Source organism: Myxine glutinosa, chromosome 1 (genome assembly GCF_964187855.1).
Source record: "Myxine glutinosa chromosome 1, kmMyxGlut1.1, whole genome shotgun sequence".
NCBI classification, from domain to species: Eukaryota; Metazoa; Chordata; class Myxini; order Myxiniformes; family Myxinidae; genus Myxine; species Myxine glutinosa.
This window is the reverse complement of record NC_136261.1, coordinates 191,293,978-191,312,606: the sequence shown is the minus strand read 5'-3', so window position 1 is coordinate 191,312,606 and position 18,629 is coordinate 191,293,978. Positions and strand designations below refer to the sequence as shown.

Genomic DNA, 18,629 nt, shown 5'->3' with positions numbered 1-18,629 from the left:
ACATTATATCCATTTACTTGCCATCACATTATATCCATTTACTTGCCATCACATTATATCCGTTTACTTGCCATCACATTATATCCGTTTACTTGCCATCACATTATAACCGTTTACTTGCCCTCACATTATATCCATTTACTTGCCATCACATTATATCCGTTTACTTGCCATCACATTATATCCGTTTACTTGCCATCACATTATATCCATTTACTTGCCATCACATTATATCCATTTACTTGCCATCACATTATATCCGTTTACTTGCCATCACATTATATCTGTTTACTTGCCATCACATTATATCCGTTTACTTGCCATCACATTATATCCGTTTACCTGGCATCACTTTATATCCATTTACTTGGCATCACATTATTACCGTTTACTTGCCATCACATTATATCCATTTACTTGCCATCACATTATATCCATTTACTTGCCATCACATTATATCCGTTTACATGCCATCACATTATATCCGTTTACTTGCCATCACATTATATCCGTTTACTTGCCATCACATTATTACCGTTTACTTGCCATCACATTATATCCGTTTACTTGCCATCACATTATATCCGTTTACTTGCCATCACATTATATCCGTTTACATGCCATCACATTATATCCGTTTACTTGCCATCACATTATATCCGTTTACTTGCCATCACATTATATCCGTTGACTTGCCATCACATTATATCCGTTTACTTGCCATCACATTATAACCGTTTACTTGCCATCACATTATATCCGTTTACTTGCCATCACATTATATCCGTTCACATGCCATCACATTATATCCGTTTACTTGCCATCACATTATATCCGTTTACTTGCCATCACATTATAACCGTTTACTTGCCATCACATTATATCCGTTTACTTGCCATCACATTATAACCGTTTACTTGCCATCACATTATATCCATTTACTTGCCATCACATTATATCCGTTTACTTGCCATCACATTATAATCGTTTACTTGCCATCACATTATATCCGTTTACTTGCCATCACATTATATCCGTTTACATGCCATCACATTATATCTGTTTACTTGCCATCACATTATATCCGTTTACTTGCCATCACATTATAACCGTTTACTTGCCATCACATTATATCCGTTTACTTGCCATCACATTATATCCGTTTACATGCTATCACATTATATCGGTTTACATGCCATCACATTATATCCGTTTACTTGCCATCACATAATAACCGTTTACTTGCCATCACATTATATCCGTTTACTTGCCATCACATTATATCCGTTTACATGCCATCACATTATATCCGTTTACTTGCCATCACATTATATCCGTTTACTTGCCATCACATTATAACCGTTTACTTGCCATCACATTATATCCGTTTACTTGCCATCACATTATATCCGTTTAGTTGCCATCACATTATATCCGTTTACTTGCCATCACATTATATCCGTTTACTTGCCATCACATTATATCCGTTTACTTGCCATCACATTATATCCGTTTACTTGCCATCACATTATATCCGTTTACTTGCCATCACATTATATCCGTTTACTTGCCATCACATTATATCCGTTTACTTGCCATCACATTATATCCGTTTACTTGCCATCACATTATATCCGTTTACTTGCCATCACATTATATCCGTTTACTTGCCATCACATTATATCCGTTTACCATCACATTATATCCGTTTACTTGCCATCACATTATATCCGTTTACTTGCCATCACATTATATCCGTTTACCATCACATTATAACCGTTTACTTGCCATCACATTATATCCGTTTACTTGCCATCACATTATATCCGTTTACTTGCCATCACATTATAACCGTTTACTTGCCATCACATTATAACCATTTACGTACCATCACATTATAACCGTTTACTTGCCATCACATTATAACCGTTTACTTGCCATCACATTATATCCGTTTACTTGCCATCACATTATATCCGTTTACTTGCCATCACATTATATCCGTTTACTTGCCATCACATTATATCCGTTTACCATCACATTATAACCGTTTACTTGCCATCACATTATAACCATTTACTTGCCATCACATTATATCCGTTTACTTGCCATCACATTATATCCGTTTAGTTGCCATCACATTATATCCGTTTACCTGGCATCACTTTATATCCATTTAGTTGCCATCACATTATATCCGTTTACTTGCCATCACATTATATCCGTTTACTTGCCATCACATTATATCCGTTTACATGCCATCACATTATATCCGTTTAGTTGCCATCACATTATATCCGTTTACCTGGCATCACTTTATATCCGTTTAGTTGCCATCACATTATATCCGTTTACTTGCCATCACATTATATCCGTTTACTTGCCATCACATTATATCCGTTTGCCTGCCATCACATTATAAACGTTTACTTGCAATCACATTATAACCGTTTACTTGCCATCACATTATAACCCTTTACTTGCCATCACATTATAACCCTTTACTTGCCATCACATTATATCCGTTTACTTGCCATCACATTATATCCGTTGACTTGCCATCACATTATATCCGTTTACTTGCCATCACATTATAACCGTTTACTTGCCATCACATTATATCCCTTTACCTGCCATCACATTATCACCGTTTACTTGCCATCACATTATATCCGTTTACTTGCCATCACATGATATCCGTTTACTTGCCATCACATCATATCCATTTACTTGCCATCACATTATATCCGTTTACTTGCCATCACATTATATCCGTTTACTTGCCATCACATTATAACCGTTTAGTTGGCATCACATTATATCCGTTTGGTTGGCATCACATTATATCCGTTTACTTGCCATCACATTATAACCGTTTACTTGCCATCACATTATAACTGTTTACTTGCCATCACATTATATCCGTTTACTTGCCATCACATTATATCCGTTTCCTTGCCATCACATTATAACCGTTTACTTGCCATCACATTATATCCGTTTACTTTCCATCACATTATATCCGTTTATTTGCCATCACATTATAACCGTTTACTTGCCATCACATTACAACCGTTTACTTGCCATAACATTATATCCGTTTACTTGCCATCACATTATAACCGTTTAGTTGCCATCACATTATATCCGTTTACTTGCCATCACATTATAACCATTTACTTGCCATCACATTATATCCATTTACTTGCCATCACATTATAACCGTTTACTTGCCATCACATTATATCCGTTTACTTGCCATCACATTATATCCGTTTACTTGCCATCACATTATATCCGTTTACTTGCCATCACATTATATCCGTTCACTTGCCATCACATTATATCCGTTTACTTGCCATCACATTATATCCGTTTACCATCACATTATAACCGTTTACTTGCCATCACATTATATCCGTTTACTTGCCATCACATTATATCCGTTTACTTGCCATCACATTATAACCGTTTACTTGCCATCACATTATAACCATTTCCTTACCATCACATTATAACCGTTTACTTGCCATCACATTATAACCGTTTACTTGCCATCACATTATATCCGTTTACTTGCTTTCACATTATATCCGTTTACTTGCCATCACATTCTATCTGTTTACTTGCCATCACATTATAACCGTTTACTTGCCATCACATTATATCCGTTTACTTGCTATCACATTATATCCGTTTACTTGCCATCACATTATATCCGTTTACTTGCCATCACATTATATCCGTTTACTTGCCATCACATTATATCCGTTTACTTGCCATCACATTATATCCGTTTACTTGCCATCACATTATATCCGTTTACCATCACATTATAACCGTTTACTTGCCATCACATTATATCCGTTTACTTGCCATCACATTATATCCGTTTACTTGCCATCACATTTTTACCGTTTACTTGCCATCACATTATAACCATTTACTTACAATCACATTATAACCGTTTACTTGCCATCACATTATAACCGTTTACTTGCCATCACATTATATCCGTTTACTTGCCATCACATTATATCCGTTTACTTGCCATCACATTATATCCGTTTACTTGCCATCACATTATATCCGTTTACCATCACATTATAACCGTTTACTTGCCATCACATTATATCCGTTTACTTGCCATCACATTATATCCGTTTACTTGCCATCACATTATAAGCGTTTACTTGCCATCACATTATAACCATTTACTTACCATCACATTATAACCGTTTACTTGCCATCACATTATAACCGTTTACTTGCCATCACATTCTATCCGTTTACTTGCCATCACATTATAACCGTTTACGTGCCATCACATTATATCCGTTTAGTTGCCATCACATTATATCCGTTTACTTGCCATCATATTATATCCGTTTACTTGTCATCACATTATAACCGTTTACTTGCTATCACATTATATCCGTTTACTTTTTTTTTGTATACTGAATCGAGGCTCGTGAAAGAGCTAACATTTATTTCACAAACAAATCAACCAGACAAACAAAATATATAAAAAGAGGGAGCGGAAGACAAGATGGGGAGAGAAGGGGAAGCACACAAACACAACATTTGAGAGCAGGCAGAAGTGTGGGAGGGAGAGGGCTTGGGGGGAGGAGGCGTGGGAAGGGGGTGGGGGGGAGGTATAAAACACAAGGGGACTTCCAGGACAGAAGTTGGTATTTCAAAAAAAAAAGTGTAGGATTTTGGGTGAAATTAGCAGGGGTAGAAAAGATCAAGGTTTTGGATGGGGGAAGATAAGAGATGGTGGTGAACAGCTGTTTTAAAGACCTGGAAGGTGGAGTGGGATTGAAGAGAGTGAGGGAGTTTGTTCCAGAGGCGGGAGAAAAGAGGAATGAAGGAGTGAAGGTGAGCAGAAAGTCTTGATTTTGGCAGTTTAACCATAAGAGGGTTGCAGGCAGATCTTGTGCGCCCTGTAGGAATATTTGGGGGACAGAGCCCAGAGAGAGCTGGGGGGGGGCAAGGCCAGAGAGGAGTCGGTAGAAGACGGAAAGACCACCAACCTGCCTGCGGTGAGTGAGTGAAAGGCCCTTGGAGTTAGATTCATCGCTGGAGATTCCAATGATTCTGAACGCTTTGGTTTCAACAGCGTGAAGACGAGCTAGGTGTGAGGCAGGAGCACCAGACCAGAGGGGAGAGCAGTATTCCATAGAGCTGCGGATGAAAGCCTTGTAAGTGGTGAGGAGCTCAGGTGTACCAAGGAAGGACCTCGCACGACGGAGGATGCCCAGTCGGCGACTGGCTTTGGAGGCCAGATTTGAAATGTGGTTTTCCCAGGAAAGATCATGGCAGATAGTGAGACCCAAAAGCTTGAGTGACAGAACTTCTTGGAGAGGATTATTCAGAAAGTGGATGGGAGGGTTGTCCAGTCGGTCTTTTCGGAGAGACATCGTAAGAGTGTGAGATTTGTCAGGATTGAAAGACATGTTCCACTTGTTTGCCCAGTCTGTGATTTTGTCCAGGTCTGCAGAGAGGGAGGAGGCTGCAGACTGCCGATCTGAGGGATGAGGAATGGAGCGACAGAGAGTAGAGTCGTCAGCAAAGAGATAGAGAGGATTTTCAAGAGAGTCAGAGAGATCATTGATGAAGACCAGAAAAAGCACAGGGCCCAGAACACCGCCTTGGGGAACTCCAGCCTGAACAGGAAGAGGAGATGAGAGAAACCCATTCAGGGCCACATATTGACTACGACTAGAGAGGAAGTCTGCCAGCCATGCGTGGAGATTTCCATGGATACCAAAGGAGGAGAGTTTGGTGAGCAGATCAGGGTGCCAGACCGTATCGAAGGCACGTGAAATGTCAAGGGAGACAGCTCTAATTTCCTGTTTGGCGTTGAGGACCTCCATCCATTGTTGAGAAAGCAGAAGCAGCATGTCCAGAGTAGAGTGACCAGGCAGGTCTGAACCCAAATTGATGGTCAGAGATCAAGCCATTGGAGAAGAGGAAAGATTTCATTTCTGAAGCAATGATGGATTCCATGACTTTGCTGATAATTGGGAGAAGGCTGATTGGTCTGTAGTTGCTAGGATCTGTTTTTGCACCTTTTTTGTGCAAAGCGGTGATGTTGGCTGATTTCCAAGCAGATGGCAGATGATCTTGAGCAAAAGAGAGGGTGAAGAGAACAGGGAGAGGGAGTGAAAGAGCGGAAGAACATGATTTTAGGACCCGTGGGCTGATGCCGTCAGGACCAGTTGCAGAATCAGTGTCGAGGGTTGACAGAAACTTTTCCACCTTGTCAGGAGGAAAGGACACAGAGTCCAGGAGCAGCTGGGTACGACTGGGTACAGTGGGTACAGAGAGGGATGGGTTTGGGACACAAGATTTAGAGGCAAACACAGAGTTGAGGCATTCAGCTTTTTCACTTGCGGAGTCAGCCGTGTAGCCGTTTGAGGTGAGGGAGGGGATGGAGGGGGAACAAACACCAGAAACAGATTTGACCAGACGCCACCAGGATTTGGAAGAGGGAGACAGATAAGAGAGTTCGGTCTTGAGAATGGTGAGATATTGTTTCCTGGCTCTCCTGAGGGTGGACACACACTTGTTTCGGCTTTGTGAAAGGAAATGAGATTTCCTTCCGTTGGATTTGCTTTCCAGGAGACGAAAGCAAGTTGATTCTGGGCAACAGACTCACCACAAGATTCCGTGTACCATGGACGGGAGGAAGGGTATGACAACTGAAGACGAGATGGGATAAATCTGTGCATGAGAGAGAGCAATTTACTTTGAAAGAATTCCCAGGATGAGTTGATGTCAGAGGCGGTAGAGATGGGAGACCAGTCCAGATGATTGATGGCTGCTTGAAGACCGTGCCAGTTGGCCTGAGTGAAATGCCAGACTCGTCGACGCTGAGGAGGCTCTCTGAGAATGGTCAGAGAGATGTCCAATTTAACAAGCACATGATCAGATGAGCCGATTGGAGCAGAAGAAGAGCAGCAGACATTTTCAGGGAAATTAGTCATAACCAAGTCCAGAAGAGAAGATGCTCCATTGACTGAGATCCGGGGCGGGAAATTGACAGATTGTGTCAGTCCCAGTGAGTCGCAGAAGTCCTTTGCTGAAGAGCCATGGCTGGTGAGAGAGGTACCCACACCCAGCCAACTGGCATGGTGACAATTGAAATCACCACATATGAGGAAGAGAGAGTTGGAATGGGTAGATAGAAGTTGGTCCATATTATCAGACAGCGAGATGTAGATGGAGTCATCACTGTTTGGTGGATGGTACAACACACATATGAACAAAAGGTGGGATCAAAGGGGAAGCCGTAGCCAAAGGTATTCCTGGGGGTGAGGTGGAGAGAGGGCAGTGGAGGGCGATTGAGGAAGAGAGTTTTTTATAAAGATAGCAACCCCACCTCCAGGACGAGGCTCAGGTCTATCATACCGGAGGAGGGAGTAACCTGGGAGAGATACCAAGGCATCAGAGACATCATGAGGGAGGAAAGTTTCTGTTAAGCAGATCACATCTGGTTTGTCAGAAGCAACCTGTATGGAGAGATCAGTCAAGTTTGAGCGAAGGCCCCGGATGTTTGAGGTCCATACCGTTAATGAAGAGGAAGGGGGAGCATCGGATACAGAACAGGGGGGGGGGGGGAGGAGGGGTAGGGTAAGATGTGGAAGGAAGAGGTAGGGAGAGCTGTTGAAGGTGTGTCAGAGATTTCAGAGATTTCAGAATAGCTTGGAGAAAGGGAAGAATGGGGCGGACAAAAGGTTTGATGGAGATTGGGTGAGGCACAGTGAGGTGTTATTTGAGGAGGGGGAAGAGCGAGGCAGAAGGTTGGGGGAGATGAAGGTGAAAGTTGGAAGGGGGAAGAAGCAGGGAGGACGCTTTGAGGAGGAGGGGTGAGAGGGAAGTCTAGGAGGGGAGGAGCGAGGGAGAGTCTCAGAGGGGAGGGGTGTGGGGAGAGTTTAGGAGGGAGAGGAGGGAAGGGGCAAGGGGGGAGATTTGAAAGGGATGGGTGATGGGGAGGATTTGGAGGGGAGGGGCAAGGGGGTAGATTTGGAAGGGAGGGGTGATGGGGAAGTTTTGGAGGGGAGGGGTAATGGGGAAGTTTTGGAGGGAAGGGGTGATGGGGAAGATTTGGAGGGGAGGGGCAAGGGGGAAGATTTGAAAGGGATGGGTGATGGGGAAGATTTGGAGGGGAGGGGCAAGGGGGAATATTTGAAAGAGATGGGTGATGGGGAAGATTTGGAGGGGAGGGGTAAGGGGGTAGATTTGGAGGGGAGGGGTGATGGGGACGTTTTGGAGGGGAGGGGTGAGATTGGATTTTGAAAAGTGTACGATTCATGGGAAATGAACATTTTTTGCAAAATGAGTTTGAGACCTTCGAGTCAAAAATACGTTTGAGGACGCTGAAGGAGGGGTGGAGGGCTGGAGAGTTTCGGGAATGTAGAAAAGAGGAACTGTAAGAGATTGTATTTTTTTTTTTGGAATGAATAGATTTGGTGAGCAAGACGAAAGCATCCTTTTATAGGAGAAGAAGAAAAAGATGTTATAATATATGACAGAATACAGTTCTTCAGGGTAGAGATTAAACATTTCTAACCACGTGATCGCGTGATCACGAACAACGTGAACGAAGAACGAACGAACAAATAAGAACAACAAATAAACGAATAAGAACTGAGAAGGAAATATTTTTTGGGGGTTTTTTTTTTTGAGTAGAGATATTAAACAAGGAAGTATGGGGTGAACGACTGGGACGAAACAGAGAACGAAAGTAATTGCAGCGCATTCGACGAACCGCTGAGAGAAAACAAAACCACAAGGTCGGAGACGGTAGCCTAAGCCTACTCGTACTAGTACTAGGCCTCAGAATACGTGACACGAATTAACCGACGATTGTGTATACATGTACGAAAAATTAACACCGAAAATTTTCCTAAAGACACGCTATAGGTACACACACCGAAAGATAGATACAGTCTCGACAAAAACACAATTGTGAAAAAAATTACTTACCTTCGAAAGCGTGAGGGCATGGACAGCTTCGAAAAGACGTGACCTCGCCGACAAAGATCTTGCGAGATCGCCCTTTATGACATGACTTGCCATCACATTATATCCGTTTAGTTGCCATCACATTATATCCGTTTACTTGCCATCACATTATATCCATTTACTTGTCATCACAATAAATCCGTTTACTTGCCATCACATTATATCCATTTAATTGCCATCACATTATAACCGTTTACTTGCCATCACATTATATCCGTTTACCTGCCATCACATTATAACCGTTTACTTGCCATCACAATAAATCCGTTTACTTGCCATCACATTATATCCGTTTACTTGCCATCACATTATATCCGTTTACTTGCCATCACATTATATGTTTAGTTGCCATCACATTATAACCGTTTACTTGCTATCACATTATATCTGTTTACTTGCCATCACATTATATCCGTTTAGTTGCCATCACATTATATCCGTTTACTTGCCATCACATTATAACCGTTTACTTGCCATCACATTATATCCGTTTAATTGCCATCACATTATAACCGTTTACTTGCCATCACATTATATCCGTTTACCTGCCATCACATTATAACCGTTTAGTTGGCATCACATTATATCCGTTTACTTGCCATCACATTATATCCGTTTACCTGCCATCACATTATAACCGTTTACTTGCCATCACAATATATCCGTTTACTTGCCATCACATTATAACCGTTTAGTTGGCATCACATTATATCCGTTTACTTGCCATCACATTATATCCGTTTACTTGCCATCACATTATAACCGTTTGGTTGGCATCACATTATATCCGTTTGGTTGGCATCACATTATATCCGTTTACTTGCCATCACATTATAACCGTTTAGTTGGCATCACATTATATCCGTTTACTTGCCATCACATTATATCCATTTACTTGCCATCACATTATAACCGTTTACTTGCCATCACATTATAACCGTTTAGTTGGCATCACATTATATCCGTTTACTTGCCATCACATTATATCCATTTACTTGCCATCACATTATAACCGTTTGGTTGCCATCACATTATAACCGTTTGGTTGGCATCACATTATATCCGTTTACTTGCCATCACATTATAACCGTTTAGTTGGCATCACATTATATCCGTTTGGTTGGCATCACATTATATCCGTTTACTTGCCATCACATTATAACCGTTTGGTTGCCATCACATTATAACCGTTTGGTTGGCATCACATTATATCCGTTTACTTGCCATCACATTATAACCGTTTGGTTGGCATCACATTATATCCGTTTACTTGCTATCACATTATAACCGTTTAGTTGGCATCACATTATAACCGTTTAGTTGGCATCACATTATATCCGTTTGGTTGGCATCACATTATATCCGTTTACTTGCCATCACATTATAACCGTTTGGTTGGCATCACATTATATCCGTTTACTTGCCATCACATTATAACCGTTTGGTTGGCATCACATTATATCCGTTTACTTGCCATCACATTATATCCGTTTACTTGCCATCACATTATAACCGTTTAGTTGGCATCACATTATATCCGTTTACTTGCAGTCACATACAAAAAGCGTCGCCTGGCTTTCCACTTTGCCTCGCCTTTTTGTAAGAAAGGGTTTAATCATCACTTTGATGGCATATTCTGCCAATGTTGCTACTTAATTTAGGCAATTTTATGCTCACATAATCCTGAGCAAATATTGAGGCAAGTCACCGATAAATTCGATAACTTCGATAAAATCACAAATATCGCTTGGTGAAAATTCAAAAAGATTAAAATTGCGATGAATAAAGATGTGTTTTCGGGTGTATCTCTGTTTTTACTCTCTGTGTATCTAATGACCTCTCCGCCTTTATTTTTATCGTCCCTCTTTTGTATTTTCAATACTCTGATGTCAATTCTAGTGTTGTTTGAACTTTCATAATCCATTATTCAATGATATTCGTCAATATTTCCTTTCTGTTCTTATTTTTTTTCCGAAATGTGAATGCAATTTCTCAGAAATTACATTCACATTTCTGACAATTAATTGTTTTTCTCTTAACTTGTCTGGGATTTATCATGGGCCTAATTATTTAAGATTTCCCATTTTATCATTCAGATGAGGTGTTTAAGGTTTAAGACTAGCTGTACTTACTTTAAGTATTTCCAAATTTTCTTGTGTGTTCAAACTGTCCATATTGGAGGGAGGCCTATGAAAATGACCTTTAATATAACTCTTTTCTGTCCTCTTCTCTTCTCTCCTCTTGTCACCTCTTCTCTCCTCTCGTCTCCTCTTCTCTCCTCTCCTCTCCTCTCCTCTTCTCTATCTCCCCCACCCTCTCTCTCTGTCTTCTCTTTTCGCACTCTTGTTTGCATTTACCCTTTATTTTCTTCCTTTAATCCCATGATTTCTCTCACTGCCTGCCATCCATTTTCTCTCTCCCTCCCCCTATTTCTCCATCCTCTTCCTTCCCCCCTCTCTCCATTCTCTCCCTTTGCTTCCCCATCCCCCTCCCTCTTCGCCCTCATTTCTGCATTTACCCACGCCTTGTGCAGCCCTGTGCGTCTACACGAAGCTTGGCAGCTCCTTGGTGCGCTAGGCCATGCAGCTGGTCTCTCCTACACGTCCTTCACTGATGTCAGGTGAGAACCTAAAACGCGGTTATTGCTCCATCTCCCCACCTGTTTAGGAGCATTCTTTACTCAACGTCCCTTTCGCCTCATATTATTCTGTCTTCTCTTCGTCAATTGTCCTCTCCCTTCTTTCTTTTGTGCACTTTCATCATTTCCTCATCACTGCCATGATTTTTAGCCACATCTATTTCATCATCTTCTCTTGTTTCCTCCTCTTGAGGCTCCTTTGACTTTCTTGTAGCACGAACCAGTATGTGAATATTTGCCTTGTATGTCTTTTTCTTCATCGAAAAGGATCGTCGATACTAAAGCTGATATCAAAGAAGACAAAGACCATAGGTAGAGACCTTATTATCAATATATCCTCTTTCAAAGTTATATGCTATTTCCTTCATTGATCTTTCAAAAATCCAATGCCCTGGAAAGAGAAAAATTTCCGACTGCTCTCCGAAATACATTTACTGTATCTTTGTCTCTGCTATGAAACCTGTGCATCTGTAATGTTTATTTTCTTTATTCACTGATTTCTATGAATTGCAAAAATTAATTTTAGAATAAATTCAAAAATACATCCAGTTATTTGAAGGAATGTTGCTTTGTATGAACATTAATTAATGCATCGGGATCCAGATGTGAAATTTTAATTTAATCAACATGAAATGACTCTTTGGTAAATTGCACATGTGATAGGTTTAATGTGCTCCTTGCATTCTACCTATCACATCGGTTCCTCGTATGAGATGTATCCACAAACTAAGTCATGCTTTGTTTTTACCAAGATATGTGTGTATACATCTAGAGGTATTCTTTGCATATCCACAAAGTTGTCCCTTCTGTCAAGCATCCCTTGCATTGGTTCGCCTGTTTTGCACTCTCCTCTGAACCAGTTGCTCATGATTCTCAGAATGCAGGGTAATATATTACATGTATGTGTCCATTGTCTTCTAATATCCTTGTAGTTCACTTAAAATAACACTGATGCTGAATGTTTTTATCAGGCATGAGATTTACTTGCAAGCTGCAGTATGAGCTGTATAATCACTGTAAAATAAAGAAATTTATAAATACAGTATAAGATCACTACTCAACTCTACTTGCATTTACTTGAATAGGTTTATCTGCTGATTGGAAGTATGCTGATAAGTCTGTAGTTGAGGGGATCGGTTTTTGCACCTTGTTACCTTCACCGCCAAAGGTGAAAGGAGGTTGTGATTTCACTCTTGTTTGTCTGTTTGTCTGTTTGGCTGCGAGCAGGATATCTCAAAATGTAATGCACAAATTTGGATTAAATTCGGTGGAGAGGTTGGGTATGTGACAAAGATGAAATGATTAGATTTTGGTGAAGATCCAGATCTCGATCTGAATCTGAGAACTTTTAAGTGAGAACTAAGAACTTTTTAAGAACTAAACATAAACTGGTCAATTGAGAGATAGGGCCAAAAACGATACCGTATATAGCACGATATCTCAAAAAGGTGTCGACGGATTTGAAGAAAACGTGGTGCACATGTTGGGTGTGTGACAAAGTCGAATTGATTCGCTTTTGGTGATGATCTGGATCTGGATCCGGATCTGGATATGAGAATTTAATTTTTGAAGTTATTCAACACCATTAAGAGATAGGACCAAAAAACGATACATAGCACGATATTTCAAAAGGTCATGCACGAGTTTTGACAAAACTAGGTGGACAAGTTGGGTAGGTGACAAGAACAAGCCGATTAGATTTTGGTTCAGGTCCCAATATAGGATCCGGCCTCCCGGTAGGAAACAAAACATAAACTGGTCAGCCTGGCAGAGGTATGCACTCTACCGAGTACTGTTTTAGCTTATGTAATGCAGTGATGTTGGCTAACATCCAAACAGATGGAAGATGACCTAAGGCAAATAATAGGGTGAAAATTGCAGAAAGAGGATGTGTAAGAAAATCAGGGAAGGTTTTTAGGACACGTGAGCTAATGCCGTATGAGCCAGTTGCAGAATCAGAGTCAAGAGATGCCAGAAACTTCTCCACCTCCTCAGGATACAGAGTGCAGGAGCAGTTTGGTGCAACAGCGTATGGTGGGCACAGAGAGCGAGAGGTTAGGGACACAATATTTGGAAGCAAACACAGAATTGAGGCATTCAGCCTTCTCATGACTGGAGTCTGTTGTATTGCCATCACCAGAGACAGACTTAACAAAGTGCCCCAGTTTTTAGATAAGGGCGAAAAGTTTGAAAGTTCAAACGAGTTTGGATGGATGTTGTTTTTAGGCTCTCTTGAGAGTGGACACACACTTGTTGTGGGCTTTGTGGAATGACCTGAGATTGCCTTCAGTCGGATTTGCCTGCCAGGAGTAGAAGGCAAATTGTTTCAAGGCAACAGCCTCACGACAGGATTCCGTGCACCATGGGTGGGTGGATGAGTATGATAACTGAGGATGAGATGGGATGAATCTGGGCATGAGAGAGTGCAGGTTCATGTGGGTGAATTCCCAGACTGAATTAATATCAGGGGCAGTAGATTTAGGAGACCAGTCCTGAGGCACAATGGTTGCTTGCAGTCTCTGCCAGTTTGCCTGAGTGAACTACCAGACCCTGGAACAGAGGCTGTTTTCTGAGAATAGCTAGAGAGATGTTGTCCTTCACAAACACATGGTCAGATGAACCAATTGGAGCAGAGGAAGAGCATGAGCCGTTAACGGGAAGTTGGTCATAACCAAATCCAGAAGGGAAGATTTGCGATTAACAGAAATCCAAATCGGAAAGTTCACAGATTGAGTCAGTCAGGTGAAGTCACAAATGTCCTTTGCTGAAGTGACATGGCTGGTCAGAGAGGTACCAACACCCAGCCAATTGGCATAGTGCCAATTTAAATCACCACATATATGAGGAATTGAGAGTTGCGGTGAGTGGTTATTCGGACAAAACTTGGTGGACATGTTGACTGTATGACAAGGCCAAATTGATTCGACTTTGGTGAAGATCCAAATGCGGATCTCGATAAGAGAAATTTTTAATTTTTCAAGTGATTCTTCACCATTGAGAGACACGGCCAAAAACGACATATAGCACGATATTTCAAAAAGTTATGAATGGTTTATGACAAAACTTGGTGGTTGAGTTGGTTAGGTGACAAGAACAAGCCGATTAGATTTTGATTCATGTCCAGATGCAGACACAAAACGTAAACTATTCAGCTGGCGAGGTATGCACTCCACTGAGTACCATTCTATTTTTCAATGTTATTAAGAACTTTTAAAGAACGAAACATAACATTCAATGAAGGTTCAGTTTGGGGATATTGAATAAAGAGAATGGATAGAGAATTAAGGAAGAACAGTGCATGGCACATTGAGTTTGTCTTTATTACCCTCGCCAGAGGAGAGCGTATTGCATTTGAGTCCGTTTGTTACCCTGCGCTCGCGAAGCGAAAGGCAGGGTTAAGCATTCGGGTCCGTCCGTACGTCGTACGTACGTACATTTTGTTTGTTTGTCCGTTTGGTTCGGACGCCATACGTACGTACGTGCATGTCTGCATTTTTAAAATTCATTTTCTCGGCAAACGTTAGTCTGATTAACATGAAATTTTCACCATAGGTGGGCCTCCTCCTGTAGAATATTTTAGTGAACATTATGACGTCACAGGTCACGTGGTACTGGCGCCATCTTGGAAAAACCAAAAAACTTTGCACCTCCATATCTCAAAAACCGCTGCACAGAAATAATTGAGACAGGTCTCATTGCAAAAAACTCTCCATGCGGAATAACTTATGTGAATGATGACATCATAGGTGCCGCCGTTATGACGTCATAATTTGACAAGTAAAAAACTTTATCCGATCAGGATGAAATTTCTTGAGCATCTTCTCGGTATAAATTGATGCAGCAATAAAATTATGATGACGTCGTAGGTCACGTAGTTCGGACGTCATATTGTTTTGAGTGAAAAAACACTAAAATCAAATTTTCTCCTAAACGACTGAACAGATCGAGGCCAAACTTTGCAGGCAGAATCGCATACCCATGACAAACAAAAAAAGTCAGTGAGAATGACATAATGCATCACATGGTTTCGGAGTTATGACATTTTTAAGCATAAACTTTTAAAACCAAGCTCCTCCCTCATTTGTGATCCTATCGAGGGGAACCTTCACAGATTTGTTCAACATAGTCTACTAAAATGACCTTTTGGAATTTGCGATAGGTCACGTGGTTTGGCAGATATAAAGAATTAAACGAAAATATTTTTAAAAAACTATAACTCTTGAACCGCTTCATTGATCGATGTGAAACTTGATATTACAGAAGAGGTAATGAAGTGTAACATGTGTCCAAAATTTCAAGATGATTGGATGTACGCTCTGGAACCTAGAAGTTGTTATTGCATGAAGAAGAAGAGTCGTCTAGAGTGGGCATGGAATTAATTATCACACTGCAAATGACGAGCAGGTAAAGTACGAAGCGACCTCACGGGGTCATTTTGACCTCAAATAAAATTCTGATTTGAGATTTGTCAATCGCTGAGGTATATTAACACACGACCAAAACAGATTTGGCGAAATTCCGAAGATTTTTGACGTAACTATAACATTTGTGTATGCATTTCAGTAAAGTAAAGTATGTGCCGTGTCAGCATTTTAAAAAATTGAAACGTGGCTCATTGTAAATAACTCCATATGGGGAATAGGTGTTGTTAATGATGACGTCATTTGTGCCATAATTACGACGTCATAATTCGACAGGGACAACGCTTAGTCTGATCAGTTTGAAATGAATTGAGCATGATCTATGCAACAAATATTTAGAGAATATAAATTTATGATGTCATCACTCACGTGGTCTGGCAGCCATATTGGATCAAAAAAAAAGAAACGTTCAAAAATAGAAGAGTTGGCTCACACCAAGTTGACTGTGCAGGGTAAGTATTATATGAATACCATCTAATTTGTTTGTTTGTTTGTCGGTTTGTTTGTTTGTTTTAGTTTGTCTGTTTTTCTGCACAGAATAAATATGATTTTCTCTGCAACCGTTGATCCGATTGACAAGAATTTTTCACCATAGGTGCATTTCCTCTGGTAGAATGTTTTAATGATAGTTATGACGTCATAGGTGACATGGTACAGGCACCATCTTGGAAAAACCGAAAAACTTTGCACCTCTATATCTCCGAAAGCACTGCATAGAAACAATTGAGACATGCTTCATTGTTTAAAGAACTCTCCATGGGGAATAACATATGTTAACTAGATAGTATTCATAGAATACTTACCCTGCGCAGTCAACTTGTTGCAAACCATCTCTTCTGTTTTTGAACTTTTTTTTCTTTAATCCAATATGACTGCCAGACCACGTGAGCGATGACATCATAAATTTATATTCTCTAAAATAATTGTTGCATAGATCACGCTCAATACATTTCAAACTGATCAGACGAAGCGTAGTCCCTGTCGAATTATGACATCATAATTATGGTATGAATGACGTCATCGTTAACAACACCTATTCCCCATATGGAGTTCTTTACAATGAGCCATGCTTCATTGTTTTCCATCGAGCAGTTTCGGAGATATAGAGGTGAAACTTTTTTCTATTTTTTCCAAGATGGCGTCTGTACCACGTGACCTATGACGTCATAATTATCATTCAAATATTCTACCGCAGGAGTCGCACATATTCTGAAAATTTTGTGTCCATCGGACTAACAGTTACAGAGGAATTTTTGTTTTATTCATACTGATCAGATCAAGCGTTGTACTTGTCGAATTATGATGTGATAATTAAGGCACCTATGACATCACCATCAACATATCTTATTCCCCATGGTGAGTACTTGCCAATGAGCCATGTTTCAATTTTTTACATTGAGTGGTTTGGGAGATGTAGAGGTGTAACGTTTTTCCAAGATGGCGTCCGTACCACGTGACCCATGACGTCATAATTATGAATAAAGAATATTCTACAGGCGGAAGCACTTCTATGGTAAAATTTCGTGTCAATCGGACCAACGGTTGCCGAGAAGATGAATTTTTAAAATGCAGACACGCACGTACGACACACGGCACATACTCAACTGAATGCTTAACCCCGCTTTTTGCTTTGCGACCGCAGGATAATGATGATGTCATCGGTGGCTCCATTATGATGTCATAATTCGACAAGTACAAAACTTCATCCGTTAAAGATGAAATTTCTTGAGTATCATCCAGGGATAAATTGGTGGAGAAAAACAATAATGATGATGTCATCGGTCACGTGGTTCGGCCGCCATATTTGTTGTAACACAAAATCCTTTAAAAACACTAAAAACATGTCCTGGTGAGGGACTGCCATCTCTGATTGCTCTTTTTGTTTATTTTGTTTTTGTTTTTTGAGTGAAGAAGACATTTTGTTGTTGATATTTTTTGAAGTGAGGAGGGGAAAAGGATCAAGTTGAGGGATCAGAAATGATAATATTTGGGAGAAAAGAAGCGAAAACAACAGGGTCAAAAGCAACATGCTGACGAGCCGAGCCCGAGGCAAATAGGCCAGACTTTAACACGTAAGCAAATTTGACAATTCAGTGCAATGTATTAGGCATGGTTTGGTTTGACACTAATTTTGTACGAAAAAACAACCCCAGCAACACAGGGATGAAAAAAAACAGTTAAACACAACGGATCTTCTCCGGGAAACCTATCTTTGGATTTAGCTTTCCCAGACTAAAGAAAAAGGAAAGATGAGAGGAACTGCTGGAACCCGCATCACACGTGATGGGTGCCGGACATCTCCTGTTGTGTAATTTATTTTGATAAGGGATGGAGGATACAGAATCGTCATCAAAATTAGTATTGTATAATCTATTGTGGCTACACTTGATCAAAAAATATACCCGTCATATTTTATGCAAGCATTATATTTGTAAATTCATTCACAAAAGTAGTAATAATCATGGTAATATGAGGTGTTAATGTTAAGGAATAGAGAGATAGATATTGAGATCAAACCATGGGATATTGATATAGAA

General features: G+C 40.4%; 1 protein-coding gene across 2 annotated transcripts in view; it reads left to right on the top strand.

Annotated features, from left to right (window-relative positions):
- LOC137432347 (receptor-type tyrosine-protein phosphatase-like N) overlaps positions 1–18,629 on the top strand; it is a 237,834-nt gene that overhangs the window by 126,010 nt on the left and 93,195 nt on the right. For both annotated transcript variants that reach the window (XM_078781553.1, XM_078781543.1), the window contains exon 7: positions 11,567–11,653. In XM_078781553.1, coding sequence (XP_078637679.1) covers positions 11,567–11,653 — 87 coding nt within the window. The remainder of the gene's footprint in view (positions 1–11,566; positions 11,654–18,629) is intronic.